The sequence below is a fragment of the Mycteria americana genome, chromosome 9, assembly GCF_035582795.1.
Source record: "Mycteria americana isolate JAX WOST 10 ecotype Jacksonville Zoo and Gardens chromosome 9, USCA_MyAme_1.0, whole genome shotgun sequence".
In the NCBI taxonomy this organism is placed as follows: Eukaryota; Metazoa; Chordata; class Aves; order Ciconiiformes; family Ciconiidae; genus Mycteria; species Mycteria americana.
This window is the reverse complement of record NC_134373.1, coordinates 13605543-13633062: the sequence shown is the minus strand read 5'-3', so window position 1 is coordinate 13633062 and position 27520 is coordinate 13605543. Positions and strand designations below refer to the sequence as shown.

General features: G+C 38.1%; 1 protein-coding gene across 1 annotated transcript in view; it reads left to right on the top strand.

Annotated features, from left to right (window-relative positions):
• Positions 1–265: 265 nt before the first annotated feature.
• Positions 266–27520, top strand: part of ALS2 (alsin Rho guanine nucleotide exchange factor ALS2) — a 44555-nt gene continuing 17300 nt past the window's right edge. The window contains exons 1-20 of the mRNA XM_075512522.1: positions 266–478; positions 4479–4568; positions 7067–7221; positions 8595–9514; positions 11834–12194; positions 13065–13233; positions 13669–13765; positions 14171–14248; positions 15202–15375; positions 17115–17286; positions 17681–17861; positions 19702–19767; positions 22331–22493; positions 23279–23410; positions 23660–23788; positions 24175–24245; positions 24625–24691; positions 24980–25182; positions 25324–25389; positions 27346–27444. Of these exons, the coding sequence (XP_075368637.1) occupies positions 4549–4568; positions 7067–7221; positions 8595–9514; positions 11834–12194; positions 13065–13233; positions 13669–13765; positions 14171–14248; positions 15202–15375; positions 17115–17286; positions 17681–17861; positions 19702–19767; positions 22331–22493; positions 23279–23410; positions 23660–23788; positions 24175–24245; positions 24625–24691; positions 24980–25182; positions 25324–25389; positions 27346–27444 (3323 nt within the window). The 5' untranslated portion in view covers positions 266–478; positions 4479–4548. The remainder of the gene's footprint in view (positions 479–4478; positions 4569–7066; positions 7222–8594; positions 9515–11833; positions 12195–13064; positions 13234–13668; positions 13766–14170; positions 14249–15201; positions 15376–17114; positions 17287–17680; positions 17862–19701; positions 19768–22330; positions 22494–23278; positions 23411–23659; positions 23789–24174; positions 24246–24624; positions 24692–24979; positions 25183–25323; positions 25390–27345; positions 27445–27520) is intronic.

The window sequence follows — 27520 nt, the reverse complement described above, 5'->3', positions numbered from 1 at the left end:
CCGGTCCGCGGCCTCTTTACCCAGCGCTCCTGTGCGCGCGCGCGGCTCGACGCTGGGCTCCACCCCTTGCACGGCGGAGGCCCCGCCCCGCGGCCCCGCGTGAATCAGCTGATCTGCGCCCCGGGACGGGAGCCGGCGGCGGGAGCGAGCGCGGTGCCGGGTGAGGTGGGTGTTGGCGCGGGGGTCGGCGGTGAGGAGGGAGGTGCGGGGGTCAGCGCGCGCCCTGCCGTGGGGAGGCGTGGAGCCCGAGTCACGTGGGGCGGCGAGCTGTGCGGGTGTGCGTGCGGGGACCTTCCCCTCGCCGCCCCCCGGCGGCTCCGCGCTGCCGCTGGTCACCCGCGCGCTCCCTCACCCCGCCAGCGGCCTCTCACAGCTGGCTCCCCCGCCGCCCGGCCCCTGCTTGGGGCATCGCCCCCCAAGCCTCTCCCCTGCGAGCCGCCTTGGCAGGGCAGGTGCTGCCCTGGCTGCAGGGCAACAGGTGGGGAAAGTTCGGGGGGGTTATGGGGAGCAGCGGGGGAAATGGCTGCCCTCCGCTGAAGGGAAAGGGGGAGCGCAGCGGATTGGCGGGAACCCGGCTGGCCGAAGCGCCCTGGGTCGGCCCGGATGGCTGGTAGTTGATCTCTGCTGTCAGGACTTTGCCGCTGCTGCTGTAGTGCAGCGGCTTGTAAAATCTAGCAATACTTACATCTTTCAGTTTCTGCAGCGTTAACTGCTTTCAGAAGGAGAAGCACCTGAACATGTGCTAAATTAAGAAGGTGTAATTTCAAAAGAAAAAGAAGAGGAAGGGATATTCAGAAATTTTTGAGTCTCTTATGAGTTTGGTAAATTTTAAATTATTAATTATGTGCTGTAGCAGATAGTTTTCAGCTGTGTTCTTTTAGCTGGTACAAGGCCCTTTCTTTGTTGTGTTTTTTTTTCTGACTCCTGTTATGTCTTGTTTGCAACCGTCACTTATTCACTGGAACTAGCATTAAAAGCTCTGAGCCCTCATCTGAAGGGATTGCTGCTGTCTTTTAGTAGCAAGGTGTTTTGTTTTGCTCTGGGCAGATCTTAATCGCACCATGTTAAAAACGTTGGTTGTACCTAGTCAGTGCTGACCAAAACACAAGGGCTTCTTGAACTGGTAACGCACTATATGTGAACCACAGTTAGCAATAATAAGTGATGATATATATGTAGACAAGACTAATGTTGACAACTCTGTTTTGAATTAGGAAGCTTGGAGGTAACCTCCTTCAGAACCTGAGTAGATAATTTTGTATAACAAACTTGTAGTCTTGGTAGTGTAAGTTATTGCTAAATAGGGTGCAATAAATTTATTAAAAATGTGTTGGTAAATATGTAAGTAAATACGTCTGAAAGTTGTAGCAGTATTTGTAGTATTTATTAACTGTAGCAGGTAAATAAGCACATGAGGCTGATGGGAGTTCTAGTATTTCTGAAAGTCAGGGGCATACCAGTTGTTCCTGTTCAGCATTGAATGTAAGATTACTTTTATACCTATGATGCTTATTACTGAGTGGTCAATGTCCACGGAAGGACGCAGTCCCATAGCAATGAGAGTAATGTTTACTCCACGTCATTCCCTGCCGTAGCGGTTATTATGGTGTGGTAGTGTTTGATTTCTGGAGAATTTGAATTAGCATCTTACTCTGTAAATGGAAAGTATGACGTCAGTGTCATGCTAGTGACCATCTGTCTATAACACAAATCCATTTCATAATTTGGCACTATTTGTTACTCTATGCTTTTTTCCTCTTGCGGTGTTGAAGCGAAAATGTAGAAAGTAAATGTACGGGCAGAGCAGTGCAGGTGCTGGTATCATACCGATCTTCCATACCATGAGAATGATTTATTGTGCCTGGCTGTTCACTTCTATGAACATTACCCCTAATAACAATTCATGTAATCTTAGTGGAAAAGAAATAATGTATATGTAATGCTACAATGCAGTATTTTATACATGTGAAATTAGGTGAAGATCAGCAAGGAAGATTGTATATTCCTACTAGGAGGAAGAAACTTTATAAGTACTTAGTTTGTAGCTGTGACCAAATGACTTGTATTTGTGTTAGCTGTGAAATGGGAATAATATTTTGCTGTCCTAGAAGTGAATGAAAACTTGCACTGAACTTGAAAATTATTTTTAAATGTCTTAAAGATGTCTCATTTATGGAAAGAAAACACTTTTACTATCACTTTCCCCAATATGCATAAATGCTTAGCAATGCAATCTTAAGTTGATTTTGTAAAGAAAACAAAATGTATCACCACCATCATATCGCTCTCTTAATTTCTAGTCCACAGGTACTGCAGGTTTCTTTCTTAATAATTACACAAATCATTTTTCAATTGAGCCTTGAAGGGAGGTCTTACAAAACAGCTAATCAGATGCTTGGCTCTAACTTTGTTTTGTTATAATCGGAAGTTTTCGTGAGAACTACAGTAAATTTTTGTGCAGTTGAAGCTCATGAAAATGAAAGAAATTCTTTGAGCCCTTAAAAAAAACAAAACAAAACAACCTAAGTTGTAGAAGTCAAGCATTTTAAGCCTCACCTCCCTGATCCTGAATAAGTATATACGATGTAAATGATACGATTGTTGATACTTTGATGACTCTCTGTCTGATTCACTGATCCATTGGATATTTGTATGTGAAGCTATAGTTCTTCACAGAGAAGTGCCAGCATTTTCAAGAAAAGTAATTGTAGGGTTAGGTAGTTTTGAGTAGGCTAAAAAAAAATCTCAAATGTACTTACTCTGAGCAAGAACATATCCCAAAGTTAGAAGTTCCAAAAATACGTTTCCATTTTCCTTTGATGTTACATCAACACCTCTGTTATTGAAGTGTGTTGCATGACAGTTTCCTTATATTTGTGAGACTTCCTTCTGTTAATATTTTCAAAGTTAACTTTTACAGTTGTGGGTGGGGTTTTTTTCTTTTTGTTTTTCTTTTTTAGTTGAGGAAGGAGAGACAGAAGTGTCTTGAAAGCAATATCTTTCTGGTGACAAGTGTGGCTTAGTGTGTATCTGTTCCTAGAAAGTATGGTCTATTTTTTTTAGAGCAAGGTGCATATGACTTATCACAATACTATTCTGTCATATTAATTTGATTTCATATTTTCATGGCTCTTTATCTTTTTGTGATATGTTCTTTGCCAACCCTGAAGCCTAAATCACTATTTTTACTGTCCTATATTTGGAAAACTGAAAACATTTGGTATGATGTGTTGCTGTTTCTGTCTATAAAGGTCTGCTTGGTACTTCATTATTCAGAGCAGTCTACTGAAAGTGTTGGGATTTGTGTTAGTTATTTCAATTATTTATTAACTTGATGATTACTGTTTCCAAGTGTGAATTGAAACTTCTGTATGCAATTTACAGGTTTGCCTATGTTGTCTCTCATAATCAAGACTGGCCACATTTTATTTCTATTTTCTGCATGTAAGAGCTTCAGACTACTCACTCTGGATCTTTTCTTGGAGATATATTGTCTTAAAAGACCATTATAATAAGTTATTTATTTCTGGGTTTATTACAGTGGATATCAGACAGTAACTATAATAAAGCAAAAGGGTCTAAATAATTTAGCATGAGACATTTTATTTGAATAAATACGTTTACATGCATTTATTAATGTAACTAAAATTTTGAATACTTCATCTAGTAAGGCAGTAGATCAAGGAAAATTACAATTCTGAAAGAACATTGAAAATATTAAAAAGCCAAACAGGTTATAAGAAACAAAGATTAACTAGCTTTGTTTTATTACAAGAGAAGTAATACAAAGGTATCTTTATGAAGATGGAAAGGTGTGAGGGTGAATTTGCAAAATTCAAAATCTGAAAGGATAAAAGTGTAAACAGAGCAGCCACTTTTTTCTCCTTGGCTTCTGTGGTCTTACCATATCTTCATAGATACTCTGCTACCAGTTTGCATGAAGAAATGTTTTGAACTCTTAATTGGCTTTCTGCATTTCTGCACAGGCTTTAATAGAACTGTACCTTCTGATGGTAATATGTGCTTTGATTCAGGAATACAGTTATGAATTTAACTCTTAACCATTTTCTGCTCATACAAGTCTGTTTACCTTATAAATTTAGCTTGAGCATAGAATTCTATCTTATAGTAGACTCAATATGGATCAATTACCCTGCTTTGATGTTTCTTGAGTGGTATACTGAGAATTATAGAGAGAGATTGATGTTAATTTCTGCCTTTGAACTAGGTTTTTGTTCAGTCTGTCCTTACAATAGACCTATTGTGAGATGAGTAGGTAGGACAAGTCTGGCTGTTTAGGTTTTGTCTGCCAACTCAGTGTGAGTGAACTAAATACTTCAACCATCCTAGTGTTGTGAAGGTGCTTAGTTATTTAAAATGGACCTAAAGCTTTCCTTCTTGGTGTTTTTTTTTGTTTTAGGGTTTTTTTTAGGCTTAAACATTATTTACAATTAAATAGTGTTTTTTATGTTTTACAGTTTGTGGAAATTATATTGTTCCTTTTGAAAGAGGAATGATTTGGTGGTGATGGAGTGCTGCCACTGACAGATGGACTCGCAGGAAAGAAGGTGAGAATGAGCAGCTAGGTGAAGCCACAGAGGCTCCTTGAAATATGCCAGCTCATGATCATCCTGTAAAATTATTAAGTGGTATCAGCATACTCCTTATGTAACTTACACTACAGGGAAGAAGAGGAGTAACTTAGCTTTAGTTTCAGTTATGTCTGGAACACTCAACTTATTACAACAGCAACTTCTTTAAGTCGATTGTTGAAACTTGTGGAGGGATAGCTGTAGGCTGGGAAGTTGAAAGTAACATTCTCTGGTGAACAGTAGATCATATCTGTAACCTGCATGTGTGAATTTTGATTCTGGACCAATAGCCCTGCAGTAGGCTATTCTTTTGCTCTTTGTTTCTTCCACTAAGATACCTGACAGAGGTCAGATGTTCTTGGGATGGAAAATTAGTGTCTTGTAATAAATCCTGGTATGTGACTGGCCAAATTTGTCTTACACTGTTCTCTGAGGACTTATTAAATGGATAAAAGCCCAAATCAGGCTTTGGACTGAATTTAATGCACAGTATGTTGATGAAAGCTCTCTATATTGTCATGTTGTGTTCTTGGTGTGCTTTGCCCATCTGAGTAAAATCTGTATTTTGATTTTAGCTAAATGTCCTAACTATGTTGGATTTTTCTAACTTCTTTTTTCTGGCCTGTATATTACTCGATTGGTTCCTCTTCAATTTACTTCTGTTCTAAACACAAGTCCTATGTATTTAAAATGCAAGATGGACTCTGCGTTTTAATACTATGTATGTTGTTTGGATTAAATTACTTATGTGAATTTTAGAAGAGTTCCTGACTGTCACCTTTTTGTTAATTTTTTTTTTCTTTTTTCTGTTATGTGGAAAAAGAAGAGAGATTGGGGATGGGCACAGGAACTGAGCGAGACATAATTCCATCTCTTAGTTATTTTCATCTTGAATGTTTCAGAGGCAGATTGTGCAAAGGTATTGTTCATCCTATGCACCACAACTAGCAAAATTTTAAGTTTAAAAAAAATCAGTAGTCTGCATGAATAGGGTCTTATGGCTTTTTGAATGTGCTACTTGCATAAGTTGTCCGCAATGCGGTACATCAGACTAGCTTTTTCTGGGTTTGCTTCAGTATTGAAATACATTTAGGTTTTTGTGCCCTTTCTTCTAGACAAAGATTTCCATTTCATCAAAGCTTTTCTAGCTACCTTATATATTTAACTCCCAAGTTCGTGCAAAGCTGCAAGAACTGATTTATGTGGGGAGTAGATGACTTGATTGTTGGCAAATAAGGAGCTAAACCTCCTTTTTCCTGCAGGTGGATAACAATCTATTCTATATAAAGTTTTAAATTAATTTAAAGAAAGCTCTTAATTTAGCTTGAAATGCTGTCAGTCTGTCAGTCTATATTGATGTTTAAAATTACTTTTTGTGTTTGTTTTAATCAAGTGATTCCACAAATTATTAAAACTGTGTGCTTGTTGTCAAAGTTCTGAGGAATTTCTTTCTGCTGAATGGGAGAAGTTGCTGACTGAGCATTCAAACCGGAGTGTGTTGAAGTGTTAAACCAGCTTTGGATAGTTCCAGTCACTCCTGCAAGCCCAGATACTTCCATTGTGTTTCAGGATCTCTTTTTTTTTTTTTTTTTTTTTTTTTTCCCCTTGGTTCAATTGATTTGAATGACTGGCTCATTTGAATCTGAGAAACTCATTAAGAGGTGAAAAAAAAAACCCAACCAAAACCTCATTTTTTTTCCTCTCTAAAGGTAGAAATGAAAGTATATAAAGGATGAGCTCTTATAGGTATAATGTTTTGAAGACACTGTGAATGGGAGCAATCGGTTCACGGTAAAATCTGCACACAATACATCCTTTGCTTAATTACTCACTTTTAAAGCAATGTCATTTGAGGTGTTTATGTGTATTTCCAGCACACTTGATGTTCTGTGTAACTGATAAAAACATGGTTGTAAGGCGGTTTTTCCTGCATTTTGATTTCCAAAAGCTGAATAATACAAAACATGAATAAAACCTAATAAACTAGAAATGTTCCTTCTGGTTTCTAATGGAGGAAGAGTTAACATTATAAATCTCACTGTTCAGATAGCAACAGTGTTGCTTACATGTTGGTAAAACTGATGCAACAATCTCCCTCAGCATACAATGGCAGAATTGTGTATTAATTTGATCTCCTTGCTGTGAGCAACAAATACAATATATAATATAAAGGCTATATCAGTTGTGGATAAATGTATCTTTAAGTTTACTAGTGACAAGGTCAGCTGCTTTTCAGGCAGTAAAGTACAAATGAAAAAGAAAGCTAATTATTTCAAATAGAAGATACTTGTTTTTCATTTAAATAACAATTAAATTAAGATTACCAAATTGTAAATGAAATATGTTGACTTCCTGAAATTAAAACTAATGCCTGAACTACTAAGCCTTTCCTACATATGTGGAAAGCAAACTATGCATTACTAAGCCACAGAAAACTTCAAGCTGATTCTGTATTTCCTCCAATCTTTTTGTAGCTCAGAAGAGGCAGAAGGAGCCAAAGAGAGAGGCCTGGTCTATGTTTGGAAGGCTGGTTCCTGCTTGGTAACTCCAGAAAGGCTTCCAGGCCTCAGTGGAAAGACTGTATTACAGGCAGCCCTTGGAATACATCATGGGTTACTTCTAACAGAAGGTAATAAACATCTTAATTGTAAAGATTTAAGGCAATAACAAACTTTAGTTATTGTCAAGTTTTCGTCTTTTAGATTTTTTTTCCCATTTTATCTGTGTCTCATACACAACTTTTAAACAGTTAGATTTTTAACTTTGCCAGTATTTCTTTCTTAGTTATAAGTTACTTAAAACTGTGTTGGAATAGAAATTATATGCATAGTGTCTTCTTTCATACCCTTTCTTTTAACAATGGCTCTGGATTTCCTGTTTAAAGATGGTAATGTAATCTGAACCGTGCTAACTCACAATGACATTTCTTGTGACATCTTTCATTCTCCTTATGTGTAAGAGCTTTGGTTTCTGTGTGCTTTTGGAAAAATGTGTAGCTAATAGATGCATTAGAGTGAGTCTTGGTTTGTGAGCAGTTTGGCACTGTGAATCAAAATATTTCTAAAAGCCAATCCCTTTAAGTGTTTGCATAGCTTGGTCCTTACTTGTACTGATCAATGGGCATACAGTTGTAAAGACTAAACTGGAAGTTGCTTCTTTGATTTTTCTCTGATCTTTTTGAAAGAAAGATTCCAGGTTATTGGTGAGCCTGCTATAAGCACCTCTCCTCTATTGGAGTTGTTATGGAGCTCCAGTGGTTTTTTTGGAACATGTTTCTTTCATAATTAAAAGGACTTTTTGCATGTGTGTTTTTGCCCCATGAAGCATGTTGTTTGTGGATATGATTTACCATTTTTCTGTCACTGTGAAAACAACTGTTCATTTTAAAATAGATTTCTGCTTTTCTTTAGAATTAGCAAAGTAACTTGATCTGGCATTGCTGCAATCTTTTCAGGTAAAGGTAATGAAATTTCGGAGAGGCTGCAGTACAACATCAAACCAGTAGCAAGATACGTTTACCCACCCACCCACCCACTGCCCCCCCCCCCCCCTTTCCATCTGATAGGGCAATCCTATTTTACTGTAGGGTGGCAAACAGTACAGTTTGGTGATGCTAGATCTCTGTATGGAAAGATGAGCTCTGTGCTTTGTCGTGCTCTTCAAGCATGGTTGTATGTCCTTAATATGTTGTATGTTCTTAAAATAGAAAGGACCAATAAATACACTTTACTTGGGTATAGTAGAATTTTTAACAGAAAAGCATTACTTAGTTCAGCAGTGCATGCATGCACAGGGTAATGTTAACATGAGGTATAGAACTTAGCAATAGCAGAGAGCAACCAGCAGTCTTCATGTATCAATAGCCATAGTCTCACTGAGCCTGAAGTAAGCTAAAAATTGATATCTGTTTATCTGAATCTCTCTTAAAATTTTTTTATTGGTTTAACTTCATTAGCCTCATGCTAGGTCTTTTGTTTTGTGTTTTGTTTTGTTTTCTCCCAGGTGGAGAGGTCTACAGTTTCGGAAAACTGCCCTGGAGATCAGGACTGGAGGAGTCACGTGCTAATAGTCCTATCTTAGAAAATACTTTGCTTGGGCATCATGTTATTACAGTGGCAGCTGGCAGCTTCCATAATGGAGCCGTGACAGAAAGTGGTGTGGTGTACATGTGGGGGAACAATTCTGCTGGCCAGTGTGCAGTTGCTAATCAGCCATGTGTGCCAGAGCCACAACCCATCAGTATTTCTGATTCTGAAACCAGTCCTCTGTTATCAGTAAGGATTTTACAGCTAGCGTGTGGAGAGGAACACACGCTGGCACTATCACTAAGCAGAGAGATATGGGCTTGGGGGAGCGGCTGCCAGCTCGGTCTCATAACAACAACTTTCCCAGTGACAAAGCCACAGAAGGTAGAGCACCTGGCAGGACGTGTTGTGCTCCAGATTGCTTGCGGAGCCTACCACAGCCTGGCTCTGGTACAATGTCTCCCTGTGCAGGAAATGAAGCCTATCCCCGAGAGGTGCAATCATTGCAGTCAACTCCTCATTACCATGACAGACAAGGAAGATCATGTAATCATTTCAGATAGTCACTGTTGCCCACTGGGTATAGCGCTGTCTGATAACCAACCAGAAAACCATGTCTTCTGTCCCTCATTGGAGACCCTAGAGGGAAAAAATGTAACAAGTAGCCAAAGTGAAGACTGTCAGAAACCACTTGTGGAAGAACATACACTTGTTGGTTTAGAATCTGATGGAGCAAGTATGCTTTCTAGCAACGATGGACAGGAAGACAGTGGAATTTCTAGTCCTGGAAATATTCTGTTCCCAGACAAAAAAGAGGTGAAAGAGTACTTAATCAGTTTATCAGAACGGTCATTAAATGAGAGCCTGGAGAAAAACATCTGCACAGAACCTGAGCAGGTTGGTACCTAGTCACTAGCTCTTAATTGCTACAACTTCTCTTGTATATGTGACAATGTTGCTCTTTTCACAAATTAAATATTCTGTTAAGTGTAGCTGTGGTGTTCCTTTAGTTTCAAAGTGTTTCTTCTCTGTGATGGTTCTCAGCTTTTAAGTGGAAGAGTTTTTGTCCTCCATCCTTGTTCAATTGTAAGCCTTTAATGTGAGCAGCCTTGACAGTGCTATAGTCTCTCCTCTTCGTGGTCCACAGTACGAGACCCACATAAGCCAGTTTCCCATTCTCTGGCTGTTTTATGATGCATGGGTTTCCCGTTTGTGTGGAGCAGTAAGCTGGTACTTGTCTAATTTACCTTTAAGGTAAAACTTTCTTTTCTATATGTGGAATGAATCCCTTGCAAATCTGTCTAATTTCTCAATCAGTTAAAAATTCTAGATTGCAAGTAAAGATTGTAAAAGCAATGTTAGTGTTGACCAAAAGGCTTCTAATGTTAATCATGTAGGGATGGCATAAACTTATAAACAGGGATGGGAAATACATAAGTACTGCTCTGTTTTGTGTGATGTGGAAAATGGTTCAATAACACTGTTTTGATGCTATAGCAGAGCAGTAAAGAAGTAATTTCTTAATAAGCATCAGAAAATGCTTGATATGAAGGTTCAAGAGCTGTTCCCAGCTCCCTGCCAAAATACTGCCTTTTCCACTATTTTGAAAAAATCTTACTTAGGGTAGGGGGAAGAAGATACAACCCAAAAGCTATTGGACAGAAAACTGATCCAAAATCTTGCAGTGCAGTCTGGCAGTCCCTATGTAAGTACTGTCCTGCTGGATGGTTTATGGTAAAGGTAACATCTGCAAGAAAAACTGCCACTCTGTGGCCTGATATGCAAAATTCAGAGCAGAATTTGGAACTTTTCTTTTGTAATTTCAAGTATTGTGTCTATCAATTTCTTAAATTTTTTTTATAGTTACAGTAAGAAATTTTTCACAATAGTTCTGGGAGATAAATTCCATAGTGCCTAATAAAGAGTTGATTTTTGTTATCACCTCTGATTGCAGGAAAAAAAAAAAGTAAACTGTTCAGTAACTTGGTGATTCAGCAAGTTATGTTGTCCTATTCTGAGGGAAGCTTATTTCAGAGAAATAAACATTGTGTGAACACAGTTGTCCTTCCTTTTGCTTTTTGCTAATACAAATGCATTCTAGCAGTTTTGGGCCTCTCAGACTCATGCAAGAACTGCCGTTAGAAATGACAAACACATAATTTTATGCTCCCTTTCTCAACTCCTTGTTCCTGGAATATTTCCAGAGTACGGTTTCACTTGCACAGTTCCAGGAATAAACAAGCCTGGAATTGATTCACTGAATCTTAACACAATTGAGCATACATGTGAAGAGCAGAGATGAGGACTCTCATGTAAAGTTTCAGCATTAGTAAAATCCTTTGTTTCTCTTTGCTTTCCTACACAAATCGAGTTTGCTTTTCTGTATTGCTAGGCATGCCTTTTATAAATAGGAATTAAGTACAAGTAAATAGGACCAATCCCAATCCTTTAGCATAATTTTTTCACAAAAAAGAGGAGTCAAAGACTGTTTTCCTTCTGGCAGGATAAAATGAGCTATAATATTTATATTAATATTATTTTTCCACTATGTATTAGGTGGGAAAATGGGACTCTGCTGTCTGTTTGGCAAATATCGTGTGCATTATTTCTTATTTGGTGGGTAAATTGATTGCTATTATAGGTAATCATGCATTGATACTAATAATTGCCTTCAGGCAGTTTGCCCCTAGTGTGACTTGATGATTATTAACTAAGCTTTATATGGATACAACAGTAGCATGAGGGGACACAGCCCAGAATGGTCTTAAGATAGACCTTGCAAAATGAATCCATGAATCACTGTTTTCCTTTTAACATATCGAAGGGAGGACTTATCTCTCTGCAAATACAGCATGCTCACTAATGCACTTTAATTGGTGGCAAAGAAGTTGTTAATAAGTCTAGAATTAAGTCCCTTTTTATATTTGTTTGCAAATATACTTTTTTTTTGTATTTAAAAAAAAAACAGACCCACAGTCTTATGGATCAGCTACAAGACAAGTGCAACAGACAAAGCCCAGACCATGTAGAAATGGTGCTTGGTCCTACCTTAAAAAAAAATGTGATTCTGAGGAATAGATGTACACCTAAGTATAAAAAACTTCCTCATAATTTCTGTGCAGTATAGCACATAGTATGAATAGTGAATGTGTATATCATCATCCTACTGATATGTGCTGTCTGGTATGATAGTCTTCAATTTTTCTTTGGTTTTAGCCTTCTCAAGAAGAACAACTCAGTGCTTGTATCCCTGGCCCTCCAGGTACCAGCACATCTGCCTTGAACAGCTTGGTGGCCTCTTGTGCGTCAGCAGTTGGTGTGAGAGTAGCTGCTACATATGAAGCTGGAGCATTGTCTCTGAAGAAAGTAATGAACTTCTATGGCACACCTTCAAGTGAACCAGGATCTCAATCTGGCAGCGGTTCCCCAGGGCCTGAAGCTCTGAAAGACAGTCGAGAAGAGCAGGTCAGACTGGAATCCATGCAGGGGAAGAAGAGTTCCAGTTTAGTAGATATTAGAGAGGAGGAATCTGAAGGAGGGAGTCGAAGACTTTCCCTGCCTGGCTTGTTGTCACAAGGTAAAAAAGCATGTTGGGAAAACCAAGAGACTGGAAAAGTTATAATAATGTGGAGGTTTATAACTGAAAATAAAACATTTCTTGAATATAAATCTAATCATCTACCAAAGGTTTAGGAATGATAAACTGTATCTTAGTACTTGAAGGTGGTGGGGGGAGTGAAGACTAGCAGATACTGCATGCTAAGAAAACCAAAAGCTTAGTGGGTTTAGGAATGTTCTTTATTGGTAAAGTGGGCACATGGTAGTACTCTGGGCATCGTATTGCAAAATGATGGCAAACTATCTTTCATATAGCTTGCATAGCAGATAAAAATCTGTGTGGCCTGTAATCCCTACTGCACTGAGCTGGCTTTGAGCCAGGGACCTAGAAATAGTCCAATTCCCGCTGCCAAACTTCAAAGTTAATGACCTTCTTCCCTCATAGATTTTAGTGGTGGTAATTGCTCTGAATGGGTGCGCACATGGTTTAGTTCTATATTGATCTTGGATCTGAGGGGAGGTTTTAGGAAGTATTCACAACTTTTGTTCACTGCAAGGATATATTTTCTTTCAAAACATGCTTTTTTTTAATGTATAGTTTGTTTTGGTTCATTTGCTTCATTATAGCTGTATAGTTCTCATATGCCTGTTATCCTTTAATAGCTGGTAAAAATGAGTTGGGATCTGTCTACTTTTAGCACATGTTACTTCTGTGTATCAGTAACCTATGTTCTTACATGTCAGCCTTTGTTCTCAGTCTTAATTAAGAGCTCTTTAAGAAGTCTTGATCAGTTATCTCAGGTGGTACTGTTACTGTGTAACACACAGTCTGAGTGATATATTTATTTAAAATGATGAGCAATTTTTCTATCTCTTGGCCTGTTTTCAGTTTCTCCTAGGCTCTTACGGAAGGTAGGGAGGGCAAAAATGAGGACTGTAGCTCTGACTCCAACCTACAGTGGTGAGGCTGATGCTCTTTTACCCTCTCTAAGAACAGAGGTATGGAGCTGGGGAAAGGGGAAGGAAGGACAGCTAGGACATGGCGATGTTCTGCCAAGGTGAGATTTCTTTGATAAATGTTTTTTAGTAGGTCACTAGGAAATCTTGAGCATTCAGCTTTCTCAAATTCTCAGGTTTGGTCAGCTGCCTTGCACTGGGTTCTTGTTCTTTTGTGTTGTGACCTAAGTTCCTCCAAGTAACATGTTTTATGCTGTATTGTTACTGAATGTCAATCAGTTATGACTTTTCCCCTTGTAATCGCTAGTTTTGGTGATGTTTTAGCTTTGTCCAAATTGGGGTGAGGTTTATCATCAACTTTCACCCTTCATGACCTTTTTGACTAAGCTGGTTTATTGCCAAAAGACTCCATGTATGTTTGTTTTGTCTAATTTGCTCTGGGGAAAAAATAAAACTTGGAATTTATTTTTGTCTTAAGAATACCTCTGATAATCTTTTTTTCTTTGCCCCGCCCCCTGGGTTCTGGGGATTGACAGGCTTCAGCCACTGTGTGTGAAAAGCCTGGATGGTAAAGAAGTGATTCACCTCTCTGCTGGTGGCCATCATTCCTTAGCACTCACTGCCAAATCCCAGGTACCAAGTGATTGTTATCATTTATTGCTTACCTATGACATAATTGTCATGTTTAGTGTTTTCTAGTTTTTTTTCTCTTTTGCTTCTAAACTTTTGTTTCCATTTGTGGGAGGCAACTTGGAAGCAGTGTGGAATTTTAATTCTGTTTCTGCCAAAGTTCTGCATGTACCATCAACATTATGTTTAAAGATTGCAATGACTTGATTTGGTGCATTCCATTTCTGAATGAGAGATGACAATTTGAGAATATAGGAAGACAGTGGAAATTAGGGAAGTGCTTCTTGGTACATGAATCTTATACCCTTGACTTGTGTGTTTGCACACTTGATGTGTTGTACTACTACAATTCAGTATGTGTTCATTTATATAAACTTACATTCTCATGTTTAGCTATGTTTCTTACAGGTATATTCATGGGGCAGTAATATCTCTGGACAGCTTGGTCACTGGAACTCCCCAACAACAGTCCCTCGTCTCGCAAAGGTACTTTGTTTTCTGTGGTTTTCTTTCAGTTTAGGGTCTCTTCTCATACAAGTGAGTGCAAAGTAATTTCTAAAAACTGACCTTGTTTATGTATCTGTGTGCTATATACTAATAGAGCCCTTGATTTCTTTGGCTTATACTGTGATACGATCCTTAGATGAGTTTGTGAAAATCTACTCAAGAAATCCTTTATACAGACTTCCACTGTTTTTTGACCACATTCAAGTTCTAAAACTGAGAAATGTGACTGGTTTTATCTTCTTATCAAATTTCACTTCTACCTTGTATTTGGTTTCTCTGATATCAGTGTTACAGTGCTGAAACTTTTAAATACCTTGGAACACTGTTTTTATTCTAAACATTCTTCTAGCATTTTTAGCTTTGCTAGAGCATGACCATATTTGTTGTTCATTTCTGTATTTCCAGAGCTGTTTTGGCAGTGGGTTTTCTGTTTGTTTTGAACTTTTCATCACATTAAGTGAATAGCTGACTAATGATTTTTGGGTTAGACCAGACCCTTGCCTATGTTTTCTGGTGCTTGTCTTGGTGGAAAAGTAGCTGCAGAGTCTTCCTGCTTAGGCTTTATGCAAATTAATGTACAGCGTGTTAACTGTCCCAAATGTATAGATTTCCCAGTTAAATGTAGAGGGGAGAATAGTGTCCCAACTTTAATCAGGCTCACCTGATGCCCATTTAAAAATAAAACTGATCTATAATTTAAAGGCAAAAACTCAGCCATTAGAAAGAAGACTGGAAAGAAAGATAATTTTCAGTATACATGCAAGAAATGTGTTTGTTATGAGACACTGAAGCTGAAAAACTACTAGTTACTGCAATACTTTTTCTTGGCAGGTGTATTATGTGCATGTGTGGCTAGAAGAGTCAAGTACTCTCCTCTCCTTCCAGCTTCAGGTGATGATTTCTAATGTCTTTTCCTTCCTCGTGAATTTCAGGTGTGTGGTGATGGTGTTTGGAGTACAGCAGCAGGACTAGATTATTCCCTCTTCTTAGCAGATGAGCAAGACTTCCAACCTGGATTATATTACAGTGGCCAGGAGACAACAGAAAATAATTTGTATGAAAATAGCTGTACTAAGAGTCCAGTTTTGTTACTATCCTGTAGTAAGGTGAGTGGTATTTCCTTTAAGTTAGTGCAAATCATACTGATGCTTTTGTGGAAATAGCACAGCGCTGGTTGTTCAACTAGCTTTAAGGGTGTTAAGTCAAGTAACTGGTTCCTAGCAGTCAAATCAGGAGCACAGCTTACAGAGGGCAGAGAGGACGGCTAATTAATATTGTTCTCTTCCCTGCCTGTTTCTTGGTCTTTCCTTTTGTTTGAGGAACAAGGAGGTGTTTCCAGTGTGTCTAATCCATTTCCTCCCATGTATGCATTTTTGCAGAAGTGTACCCTTATATTGTGCCCTGTTTTCACCACAGTCTTCATGTGTTTATTCTTTGCTGCTATTGCTCTTCGTTTTCCTGTTGTTTCTCAAGTGATTGAGGGCACTGCCTGCTCTATTCCTTTTTGCTTCCTATGCATCTTGTTTGTGAGTGGGCAGAAGGTCCCCCTGAGTTCTGCACCATCTCCTTCCCTCCCCCTCCCTCTCTCATGGGTGTAAAGGGGGAACGGAGCAAAGGCACCAAAATGTGCATTTGCATGTTTATGGGAGAGAGAAGGTGCCCCTGTGCAATTTTCTTCATCACGCTGAATCTCTTATCTGCTTTGAAGTTGGCATGAGGTGGGGGAGTGTGTACTCCTGACTGCACATCCTCTTCCAAGTTGTTTGTATGATTTCAGACAAACCTGAGTTTAAGGTAACAAAAAGGAGATGGTGAGGGTAGGAAGCACGCTCTTTGTCTCGGCTCTTCTGGGTCTCATTGCTAGATTGAGCAGAATAGCAGTTGGAGAGGGGTTTTGAAGGAGAGACAGGGATTGAGACACTGCATCCATGCATATGCATGTGTGTGCATGCATGTGCACACATGTATGTGCGCGCAGACACACACATATTTGTATTCCTTCCATAAGATCATTGCTAGTCATTCCCTTCTCTTCTCTTGTAGGGCGACTTGTAGGTTCTTGCATATCAGAATTGGCCTGTGGGTTGCTTGTTGAACAACTCTGGCTCAATGTTTCTAAGGAATCCTCTATTTAACAACAAAGGAAATAGAAGTAGAGCTCAAACACTGAATTATTATGTGGTATTGCACGTGAACTAGAATTAGTGAGGAGCCACAATGCATCAGTGGCACTTGGAGAAGAATTTTGGTTCCAACTACTGTGGACAGCAAATACCTACACTAATACCACTAGTGGTGTTAGTGTAGTTATTAGTATTAGTCCAGTTTATTGATACTGTAATATTACTCATATCAATAAATTGACATCTTTCAGGTCCAGAAAGGACTATAGTTCAGAGCACAGTTGTAATATTAAAGCCTTGTTATTCTCACTTCCTAATTAATAGGAGAAATAGCTGATGTAATGATACTATTTAATATGAACATTTTTGCTATAAGCGTGAAGTATATTGCAATATTAAAAGCAACTAAACTTAAGGTCAGTATCTCTTAAACATGGAATAGTTGTATGAGTCACCTTAAAAGTGGTCTATTTATTGTCTTTTAGGCTCTGCCAGCACCAGGAAAATGAACAGCATTGACTATAAATGTTTCTTCTAGTTTTATCATTCTTGTATTAAGCCAATATTGAATGGATTGTTTGTCACTGTAGGTAATTAATACTTATTGTCACTTGGTGCTTTTAAAGATATGCTTTATTCTGCATCGCCCTATTTTTAAATTGGAGTGTAAAAAGAAAAATATTAAAGCTGCTGCTTTTTCTTTTCTCTTTTTCATCTTTCAGATAGGGTACATAAGCAATGTGATAGCTGGTGGTGACAACTGTTTGGTCTTAGTAGACAAAAACGTAATGGGATATATTGCCAGTTTGCATGAGTTGGCCTCTACTGAGAGAAGGTTTTATTTCAAACTGAGTGAGATCAAATCTCAGGTTCTTAGACCTCTTTTAGGTTTAGGTAAGAACTTAATTTAATATTTTCTTTGATATTATTTCCCCTATGTTCCACAACAAATTTCTTTGTGCAAAATTTAAAAAAAATTATATATTTTTAAGATAAAGCTAAGGTCTTACTCTTCTCCACTGTTCGGATGAACTGGTGAAATATAGCTGCATTTTGACATCTACATTATGTTATTAGTATTTGCACTTTTCCTGACTGTTTCACCTGAAATAACTTAATTATTTGAACTGTATTTAGTCTAAATTTGTTGAATTCCTGATACTGGATAACGTAGCCATGAGGTGAAATTGTTGATAAAACACCTAAACACCACATTCCGGTAATTCTCTTTATTAATGGGTGCTACTCTTTCATAAGGTAAGCTAAATTGCTCTCTGGTCTGTTACAGATAATTTGGGCAATGCAAATACAATCCAGTTGTTGCAGGAAATGGCAAGCAGGTTCAGCAAGCTATGCTATCTCATCGGTCAACACGGAGCTTCTTTAAGTAGCTTTCTTCATGGAGTAAAAGAAGCCAGGAGCTTGGCCATCCTGAAGCATTCCAGTCTCTTCTTGGATAGTTACACAGAGCAAGTATCCAATTCCCTCTCATCTTGAGTCTCTGCAGGCTTAATCTACTGACCACAACAAGCCCTGAGTTTAGGGGAAAGTAGATCATAAGGAAAGCTACATACGTAACTGTTGTGCAAATTGTATTCTTGCAATTTAAAATGCATGGAGAGTTTTACACAAACTAATTCATTTTGTAGTGAGCTATATATTTCACAGTCTTCACCAGTGGAGCACACTGCACAGCTTCAGATTCCCTAATGTAAAACTCTACATACAAACTCCACTTTGGGTGCTGCATATATACCTGTTAAAAAGCGACATGTTTGTTACTTAATAGTAAGGATCTTGTAATATAATGTAATAGTAGCCTAGCCATGGTAACTCTAAGTAAAGCTACCTTTGGGGGTTTATTGTAGTTACAAAATGCCTCTTCAATAGTAATTAACTAAAAATTGTCTCCCAGAAGAATGATTCTTCTGTTCTGATAATCCACTCAATAGCTAGCATTACACCTTTCACCCAAAAGACAGAGCTGCTTTAGTGCTCAGAATTAAGTCTGAATTATCCTGGTTATTTTTATTAGCTTAATGCTTTTGAGAGAGTAAGTCTATGCAGTGACGCTGTTTGCTGTCTTTCTCCTCAATAACTTTTGTAGTTGCTGGATAACTTCATCCAAATGTAGCAGAAGTCTCCTCATACTTAATACCTTCAGGCTTTTGTGAAAAATACTGTCTTGACAGAGGGGAGAGTCTAAAAATGTCCTCTCTGAATGTAGTCTTGGTTACCAAACATCTGAAAGTCTTTAATGGGATAAAATTTCAAGATCATCAACTTCAGCTGTTATGCAGTAGTATTTTGAATGTGCAGCTAGTTGCACTTTTTTCTAACACAAGCACAACAGTTACCACTTTTACTGGGTCAGTGATAAACTCACACCATATCACCCTAAAAAAAGCTTTCTTCTCTGTTTATCAAATGGGCTGTTCATAATTGTAAATATGTATTTTCTCCCTTTTTTTACTTAGTCTTTGACTTCAGTTTTTCTTGTAATCTGGATTTCCAGAATTGGTTCTCATTACTCAGATTAGAAGGTTTTCTTAATTTCTTTTTCTTCCCTGTCAAAGACAGAAATACCTAATTTCTGTTCTCATCATTACTGCCTGTCTTCTGCTCTCCCCCTTTGCTTTCTAATGCTTTACATGTTTTTCTGTGAAACGAACCTCAGAACCTATCATCAGTTTCATCAGAACCTATGCATGGTCCTCAGCATAGTGCCTTGAGCATCTTCCAAGGATCCATCAGGCAACATAAGTATTGTCTGTTAATTGGGCTAAGCTGAGACCTCTTCCTTGGAGAAAGGTGGTTTTTTTTTTGTTTTTGTTTTTGTTTTTTTTTTTTTAATGGTTTTCTGGTTTTGGTAGGGGAGAAGTGAAAGATAGAATGTTGAATAGCAGGAAAAGAGAAATTCCCATCTTGAAATTTCCATCTTGATTGTAATTAGAAGCTAGCAGTATTTTACTGTTGAAACAGATGGCCTATTCTGTACGTGCCCAAATTTGGGGAAAACAAAAAAAATTCAAGTTTTGTTTGCAAAATAAGCCCTCTGTATTGTGCTAATGGCAGCAGAAGTGTGGAATAGTAATGCATGTTCTGTCCTCCATGTGGAAAGTGAATACTAAGTGTTCCAGTAACATTGAGTGCTTCACTGTTTAATATTTTCTCAAGTACTTAGATTACTTGTATAGTAAAAGATATTACAGATCTAATTGGTAAACTGTTGGAAATTAAAACAGTTGCTATTTCCACGGATGTTCTTACTTTGTAACTGAAGCTTTTTTTCTTCCCCTTTCATTTTAGGTATTGTACTTCAGTAACAAACTTCCTCGTAATGGGAGGATTTATGCTCCTTGCAAAGCCAGCAATGTAAGCAAACCTTTACCATTTTCTGGAGTTTTTGATCAACTAGCAAAGAACTGTACTTTAGAGAATTGTGTGTGTATGTGTGTAGTAATGAGCATGCAGAGACTTGGTCTCAGCTTGCTTGAGTACACTAATTCCTTTTCCATCATATGAAGAAAAAGTTACTTCCTCTCAACTGTGATAAAAACTTAGGTTAAAATTCTGCTGAATGAGTTCAGTTACTTTATCCTGAAGCTAGAGATAGGAGGAAAAAAGCATAAATTATTGTTAATTCCTTGAAAGAAATGTAAATAGATTTCAGATAATGATTTTTTTGAAAGCTTAGTCTTGAGGTTAAATTTTCATCATCTATTCAGTGTTTGTTATTTTATTCTTTCAAATGTTGCTGTTGAGAAAATACAGAACAGCAGACTTTTCTTTAAGAATTAGTAAGAGTAGATAACGTTCATTCACTTTCATTTGAATTCTTTAAGTTTATGGAAGCACTTTAAAATTATGCAAAAATAACAACATTTCTGCATGTGTATCTTCTCTGCCTCTCAAGGTTGCTTTACTCTATTTCATGCATTAGATGCTCTTAAATATGAGGAAGGAATTGTACCTTAAGGCCTAAGACAGTATATTTGAAGTTTATAGATCATAAAGTAACCTTTTTTCTCAGTTCAATAGTATTTTTGTCTAGGAAATAAAGTAATGACACTGTGCTGTGAAGAAGTTGTTGCAATGAGGGTATTTTTTAACTCGTCTGAAGAATTGCCAGCTTTCCTTCCTTCCTTCCTAAATTCTGTAATCTGGGAGTAATTCTGTTACAGCGGTTTATGGAGCACTTTGAATGTAGTGTAAATGATGGTATTGGAAGTTCTTTGAAACAACCAGGGTACCTAATGCAATGAATCTTCTGTACCTGAGGACCAGTGCCAAAGACTAAATACAAAATCCCACTGCAGAGAGACACTGAGAATCTTTCTGCATTGGTTAAGATTTTTAGGGTGACTTACAGGAAATCTTAGTTCAAGTATAATCTTATTGATAATTAGTACTGAAAAGTTCTGGGTGCTGAAATTACCTGTGCTGAATTCTTCACATCAGTTGTCACTGTCGGGTGTCACAGCTTCTCCTACTGCAACCAGGGTCTCATTAGGTGAATAACACTCTTTCAGGTTCTGAAACTTCAGGGAGGAGATCTCTTAGAAGTTTTGTCCTGCTACTTGCAAAGGGAAGTCAAGAATATCTCTGATAATGATGGATTTCCCCCCTGCCCAAGGGATGCTGTCTTAAGTCAATGGTTAACGATGTCAGCCTGTCTTTTATGGATATTCTGCAATATGAATGCATAAGAAGTAGTCCCAACTTTAAAAAAGTGCTAGCTTCAATAGAAGTCTCCATTGTTGGCAGGTTTTTGAGCATTTCCTCTGAAAGAGTAGATGAGCTATACTCAGTGTTATGAATCTGTTATTATTTGACACTTTTCTACAGAGACACCTCCATGTGAGGATCTTAAAGCACTTTAAAAATGCAAGCCATCCGGATGGTTAAATTTAAAATTTAGAAATATGGTCTTCTCTTTAAAGAAGACTTTATTCCTGAGGCTTGTTGAACAAGAGAGTTCTTAAATATCATTAGCAGACCTAGACAAGGTATGTTATTTTGATGTGTGAAATGGCATCTTACTAATCATGTAGAATTCCTAGGGACCCTGCTGTACAATTCTCTGATCTGTTTTGCTGTCTCTGGGGCCTGCTTTCTCAGGCTCATCTGATTCTTGCAGCTTGTGGTTTAAGTGCTTCCCGGCTGGATGTGGTTTAATGCAGATGTGTCATATGTGCCAGCACACATGTGCACACAGATATGGTGAAGGAGAGGGAAAAGTAGGTTTGTTTTCCTTTTAATGAAGAAATCCTGGTTTTGTGTGCTAATGCATTGTCTTCAGAATCATTTCCCTCTTCTTCTCTGAACTAGATTAGTTCTCCCTCTTGGAAATCAGACTGAGGATTGAACAGATTTCCTGCCTTTCTTTGAGGTAGGATGTAATTTTTCTAGTTAGGGGAAAAACTGGTCAGTTGCCTTGAACAGCAGGGGTGGGGAAGAGATTATTTGGATATATTTAGGGAAGTCCACTGGAGCAAAGTTAAGATTCCTTCAGGCCTTCTTGTATGAATCAACAGTGTTAGAAACTTACGACTCTAACAGTAATGGGGAAGTCATTCCACCTGTTAGCTCTTTTACTAATCAAGTGTTAAAGGGGAAAAAGGTGATTAGTTACTCTCCAAGTGGGGTAACTTAGTCAACTTTCTTCAACCAGTTTAATGTCTGAGCATGTGAGAGTAGAAGTAAAAAAAAGTCCTGTGTTGCAGTTGTTAGAGAGCTACGTGTCTGTATTACTGTACTTCCTTAAGCTAAATTGGGAATAGATTAATAAGCAGCATGCATTTGCCTTCATATTTTTTATTGGTTTATGATAATCCAAAAAGGGGCATTCTGAGCTCATTTATATGAAACATCACTGATGTCTTGCTATCTTTTTTGTTCTCTCCTCCCTCTGTTCCTCAATGGTTCCATCATTTAGAGACTTCTTGAGTAAAAACCAGGAGCTGTTACAGAAACTGTGTGAGAAGAATGAGGAAAACCTCCAGCTAGTGGAAGTTCTGAATGCTCTGTTTTTCATGCCATTTGGACGACTTCATAATTATGCTAGAACTTTGCTAAAGCTTGCCACATGTTTTGAAGTGGTAAGCTGGCTTTGTTATCTATATCTGAATAAATATACACATGAAACTTACGGCTTGGAAGTAACTGTGTGAAGCAAATGCCAGGTAATTAGAAATAGCTTAGTCCTCAGAGAAGCTACCTTGGACTTGTATTCACTGCAGGGAAGATGCACATTTATTTGTGCAATCTTACACCACACCTGCACAGATCACATGACAGGTAGAAACTTGTTACCCTGCCAGAACTTGTTTGTGTGCCTGAGCTCTTAATTGCAAACATATTATTTTGATGTCGGCCTGTTGTTTTTCGGTTCTGTCTGGCATCACTACTGTAGCTATCCTTGGCTGTAATAATCTAAAAATACTGCATCTATATTAGGTAGACTTTTACCACCCATTAGATGTATATAATTGCATTCTTTTGAAATAAAAGATGACTAAACAGGAACAATAACTACTTGTACATTTATCCCAATATAGTCATTTAAAGTATTACTCCTGCAATTATTAGCACTACTTCTGCTACAGCTTGTTAAGCTGCAAGAAGGTAGATCATGTAATTGTATATTAATCATTCTCCTCTTAATAGTCATGGCACTTTTGTTATTTTAAAAACTCCCAGCACGCCAACAGAATGTGTGACCAAGAAAATAACTTGGCCTCCACTGTTACTTTATTAACCAGACCAATTGTCATACATTTGGTGCTGATTTAATAAAATGAGCAGTTGCATTGCACCTTGGTTAGTGTTGTTGGCACAGGTGTTCAGAAACACTCTCAGGTCTGTCTTACTTTGTGCCCTATAGGCATCTCCAGAATACCAGAAGCTACAGGATTCTAGTTCTTGTTATGAGAGCCTTGCTGTCCATCTTGGCAGAAAAAGGAAAGAAGCAGAATACACGCTTGGCTTCTGGAAGACCTTTCCTGGGAAAATGACGGTATAATGACAATTGTCAGTCCGTTAGGAGCTTGAATCTCTTGCTGCTAGCATTATACCCTGTGTATATTAGTGATGCTACTGTCCCTTGCCAGTTGCACTTCTCACTTTTCTAATTTGTGTTGCTGTAGTAAGTACTCTTAACTTTAGAAAGGTCGGGCCTTTACTATGAAAGACAAATAGCACTGACCTTAAGTCACAATCAGTTGGAAGTAAGCTTCTGTAATTTTGTTTCTAACCCTACCTGTAGGATTCCTTGCGGAAGCCAGAGCGTCGTTTAATCTGTGAAAGCAGCAATCGGGGGTTGTCCCTACAGCATGCTGGAAGATTCTCTGTGAACTGGTTCATCCTCTTTAACGATGCTCTGGTACATGCTCAGGTAAGCCAGCTTGTATCCAGGAACAAAACCTTTTCTCTGCTTCAAACAACATGATATATTTTTCATATAGTGAAGATAAGTTTTTGCACTGTTCACTGCAATGTTTCTTGAACACTTAAAAGCGATTTTTTTTTTTTTTTTTAATGTTTACAAATAAATTTGAAATTTTGTACTATTTTTTTTTAATGTTTGATTGCTGTTGCTGGGATGGTTTCTGTTGGCTCTTTCTCGGAGCAAGGTGCATATAAGGAGCCTTGCTCAGTTTTGCTCAGTAATGCTCAGTTTTCCCTAGTCCTCAAAGAAAGGAAAAAAACCTGTTCAGAAAAAGCATGGGGCAGGGGTAATGGATCAGTACATGCTGAAACTTCCCTTTTTCTTGCCTACAGTTCTCAACGCACCATATTTTTCCCTTGTCCACGCTGTGGGTAGAAGCTCTTTCAGAAGAAGCTGGTAATGTGTGAGTATTCTTGCTTGTGATGCTGAAATAGTCAGATATCTTGGGAGGGAGGATGAGCATTTTGTAACCAGTTAATGTAAACTAGGAGAGGAATAGGCTGGATGCAATCATGTCTACCCCTCTTTCTTGTTTCAGAAAACTTACTGTATTTCTATGTCTTTAAAAAAAAAAAAGTTGTATAAACATCAGAAAGAATACAGTAGTCAAGAGGAAAGCGAGTAGTCTTCCCTGCTGCTTCTTTTCACTGCTGACTTAATATTAAAGTGAATGCTAGCTGGGGTGGGGGAGGAAAGATACAATATTCATGCTCTAAGAAACGTTGCCTTTTTCAGGATAAAATTTCACTAGATTAAAATACTTTCCCCCCTGCCCCATGTAGGAATGGATTGAAGATTACAACACCAGAAGAACAGTTTGTTCTTGTTTCTTCAACACCACAGGAAAAGGTAGGCGTATCTACAAATTTTGCATGGCTTCAGTGATATGCATGAGTTTTTCTCTCCTACTGTGAAACCAAATAGGCAGAAGTATTGCCTAAGTATTCACCAAGAATGAAGTCTTCCTACAACTTGGTATGCAGGTTGACTGTACACTGTGCTTGACTGTAGCGGTGCTCCAATTTACAACACTGTACTGAGGGGTGCAAAGGAGATTATTGTAGTTGCTGTAAAGGTGAGGTTCAGTGCAAAGACAGATGTTAGCTAAATTCTGTGATGAAACACTTTCTGTTTCAGACCAAGTGGCTGAGGGCAATAAGCCAAGCAGTGGATCAGGCCCTTAAAGGGACTTCTGACTTAATTCTATATGGAGCTGGTGGGAATGTGCCAAGACAGGAACCTCCTATTTCTCGCAGTGCCAAATACACCTTCTATAAGGACCCTCGATTTAAGGATGCTGTTTACGATGGGAGATGGCTTTCGGGAAAACCCCATGGCAGGTAAAAGCATTTGAATGTAACAGTTGAAATCAAAATGGGGTGGTTGCTGTATCAATAAGTATGCTCTCTCACAGAAGTTATTTGGGAAGTGCAAAGTGAACTTGATTATCTTATACATGTGTATGGCTCTATTTTTTCCAGAGGGATCCTAAAGTGGGCAGATGGAAGAATGTACTCTGGGACTTTCCGGACTGGGCTGGAGGATGGGTAAGATCCTCTCAGTACTTGTAGAGCCAGAGGGCAAGAAATACCTTTTGTTGTAGGAGATAATAACAAAAACCTTTTAAAGGTTTTGCAGTGAATCTTACTGACTCAGGGTTATGTATGTTAACAAGATATATCTATATGTTGATACACAGATAATCTCTCATTTATCCAGAGGTATGCTAGTTGTCTTCACAACAGACTCTGCAACTGTGTGATTAAAAACTTGCTCTTTCATAAAAACTGAAACTAATTGGAGTAATCAGCTGTAGGATGGAGGAAGGAAATGGTAAAACAGCTGAGGAGAAAGAATGGGTGGGTGGGTGTAAACTCTTAAGCAGAGGAAGCCAATTGAAAAGTCTGCGGTCAACTTTCTGCTGTATAGGTAACTACTAACTTTGTGTTGCAATATTCTTTCAAAAGTTCTGATATTCTTTTTTTTTTATCCTTCTAGAAAATGCAATGCCTTTCATACAATGTTGTAATGCATCTTCTCTAATGTTTTCCTTGCTGTATTTCCGGTAGAGCAAGGGTTTAATAATTCAGGAAGGAGGCAACTAAATCTTGAATCGAGACTTCAGGGTTTGGGTGATGAAAACAAAACTAATGAGAGTATGTGATCCTGATGATTTAGATAACTAGCACAGAGGAGTTTGAAAATAGGATGAACGGAAGTCCTAGACATTATCAAGTTATCTGGTGAAACAAATAATACCACTTGAAAGTAACTTAATAATTTATTACACAGCTTTGAATTAATCTATGGATTTCATTGCTAAGAGTCGTCTTAGGGCACTATTGAGGCTAAGAGGTTAACTTCTTTCCAAAGGCATTTTTATATGAATCTTGTGAGCAGACGTACTCATAGACATACTCATACAGACATACTGGGCAGGATAAAAATATGTGAGGAGTCCTATTGGCTTCCAGATGTATTTTCAAAGTATTGAGTTGGAGGGGAAATTGAAATGTGGTCTGGTTGCAGACAGCTTTTTAAAATGCATCTTAGCTATTGGTATTATGTCAAACTGTAAAACCAGATTAGAGCTTTGGTCGTTAGAGGTTTGTAACTAATAGTAAGTGTAACTAACCCTGGTGATTTTAGTGTTGTTGGAGATGGAAATATTGCAAACAAATCCCCACCAGAAATAAATGGATTGGTATTTAGCTGTAATTGCTAGGATTATCAAATGCATGTATTTGTATTTCAGCATGCATGCTATAGTCTCAACACTTAACAATAGTAATGTCTTGTTGGGGTAGACATGCTCTCAGGAGAACCTTCATAACTGGATTTTAATCTCCTCAGAAGATTAAAATCAATAAAATAAAAGTTGTGTGTCATTCTTTTCAGGCATACTGAAATTGTGAACAACTGTGTGCCACTGTTTGAGCATAATTGGAAGCTAGCATCTTTTTTTTTAAAATATTTTCTGTAGCAGTATATGTTCTAATCTTTCCCTGGAATAAAGATGTGCTTGAATTATCAAGACCTGAAGAAGACAACAAAGGTAGAAGCAGTCTTAGGACGTGAGAAGACTTGTGGCCTTTAGAAAGCTGAGGAAAATGCTGCAGTGTGGTAGAGAGGGGAATACTTATAATATGCCACAATCAAACAGGAGAAAAGCAGTACAGACTAAACTGATCTAGTGATGCTGGAATTCTTGCTTCCTCTTCAGAAAAATAATTTAAAAAAGTAATCTGTAACTGCTATAGTTGAAGAGATGTGCTAAAAATGATATAGAGCATTCTGATTTTAGAATAGGTCTGATATGTATCTGTTCCTGGTTTTAATGAAATGTTATAGTTTATATGTTATAATGAAATACATAAACATGTTATATATGAACTGTTATAATGAAATATATAAACATATATATATACACATATATATATATGTTTAATGAAATAAACCACAAGCATTATAGCTGCTTGTGTTCCATTTCTGTGCATTGACAGGTATGGTGAATACAGAGTGCCAAACAAAGTATTGAATAAGGATGACCATTACGTGGGGTACTGGAAGGAAGGCAAAATGTGTGGGCATGGAGTCTACAGGTAACATGTAGCGCTTGTGTTGCTGTCATTGCAGAAGGGAGAGCAGGGCTGATGCTCTGGCACGCTGCTTACCGAG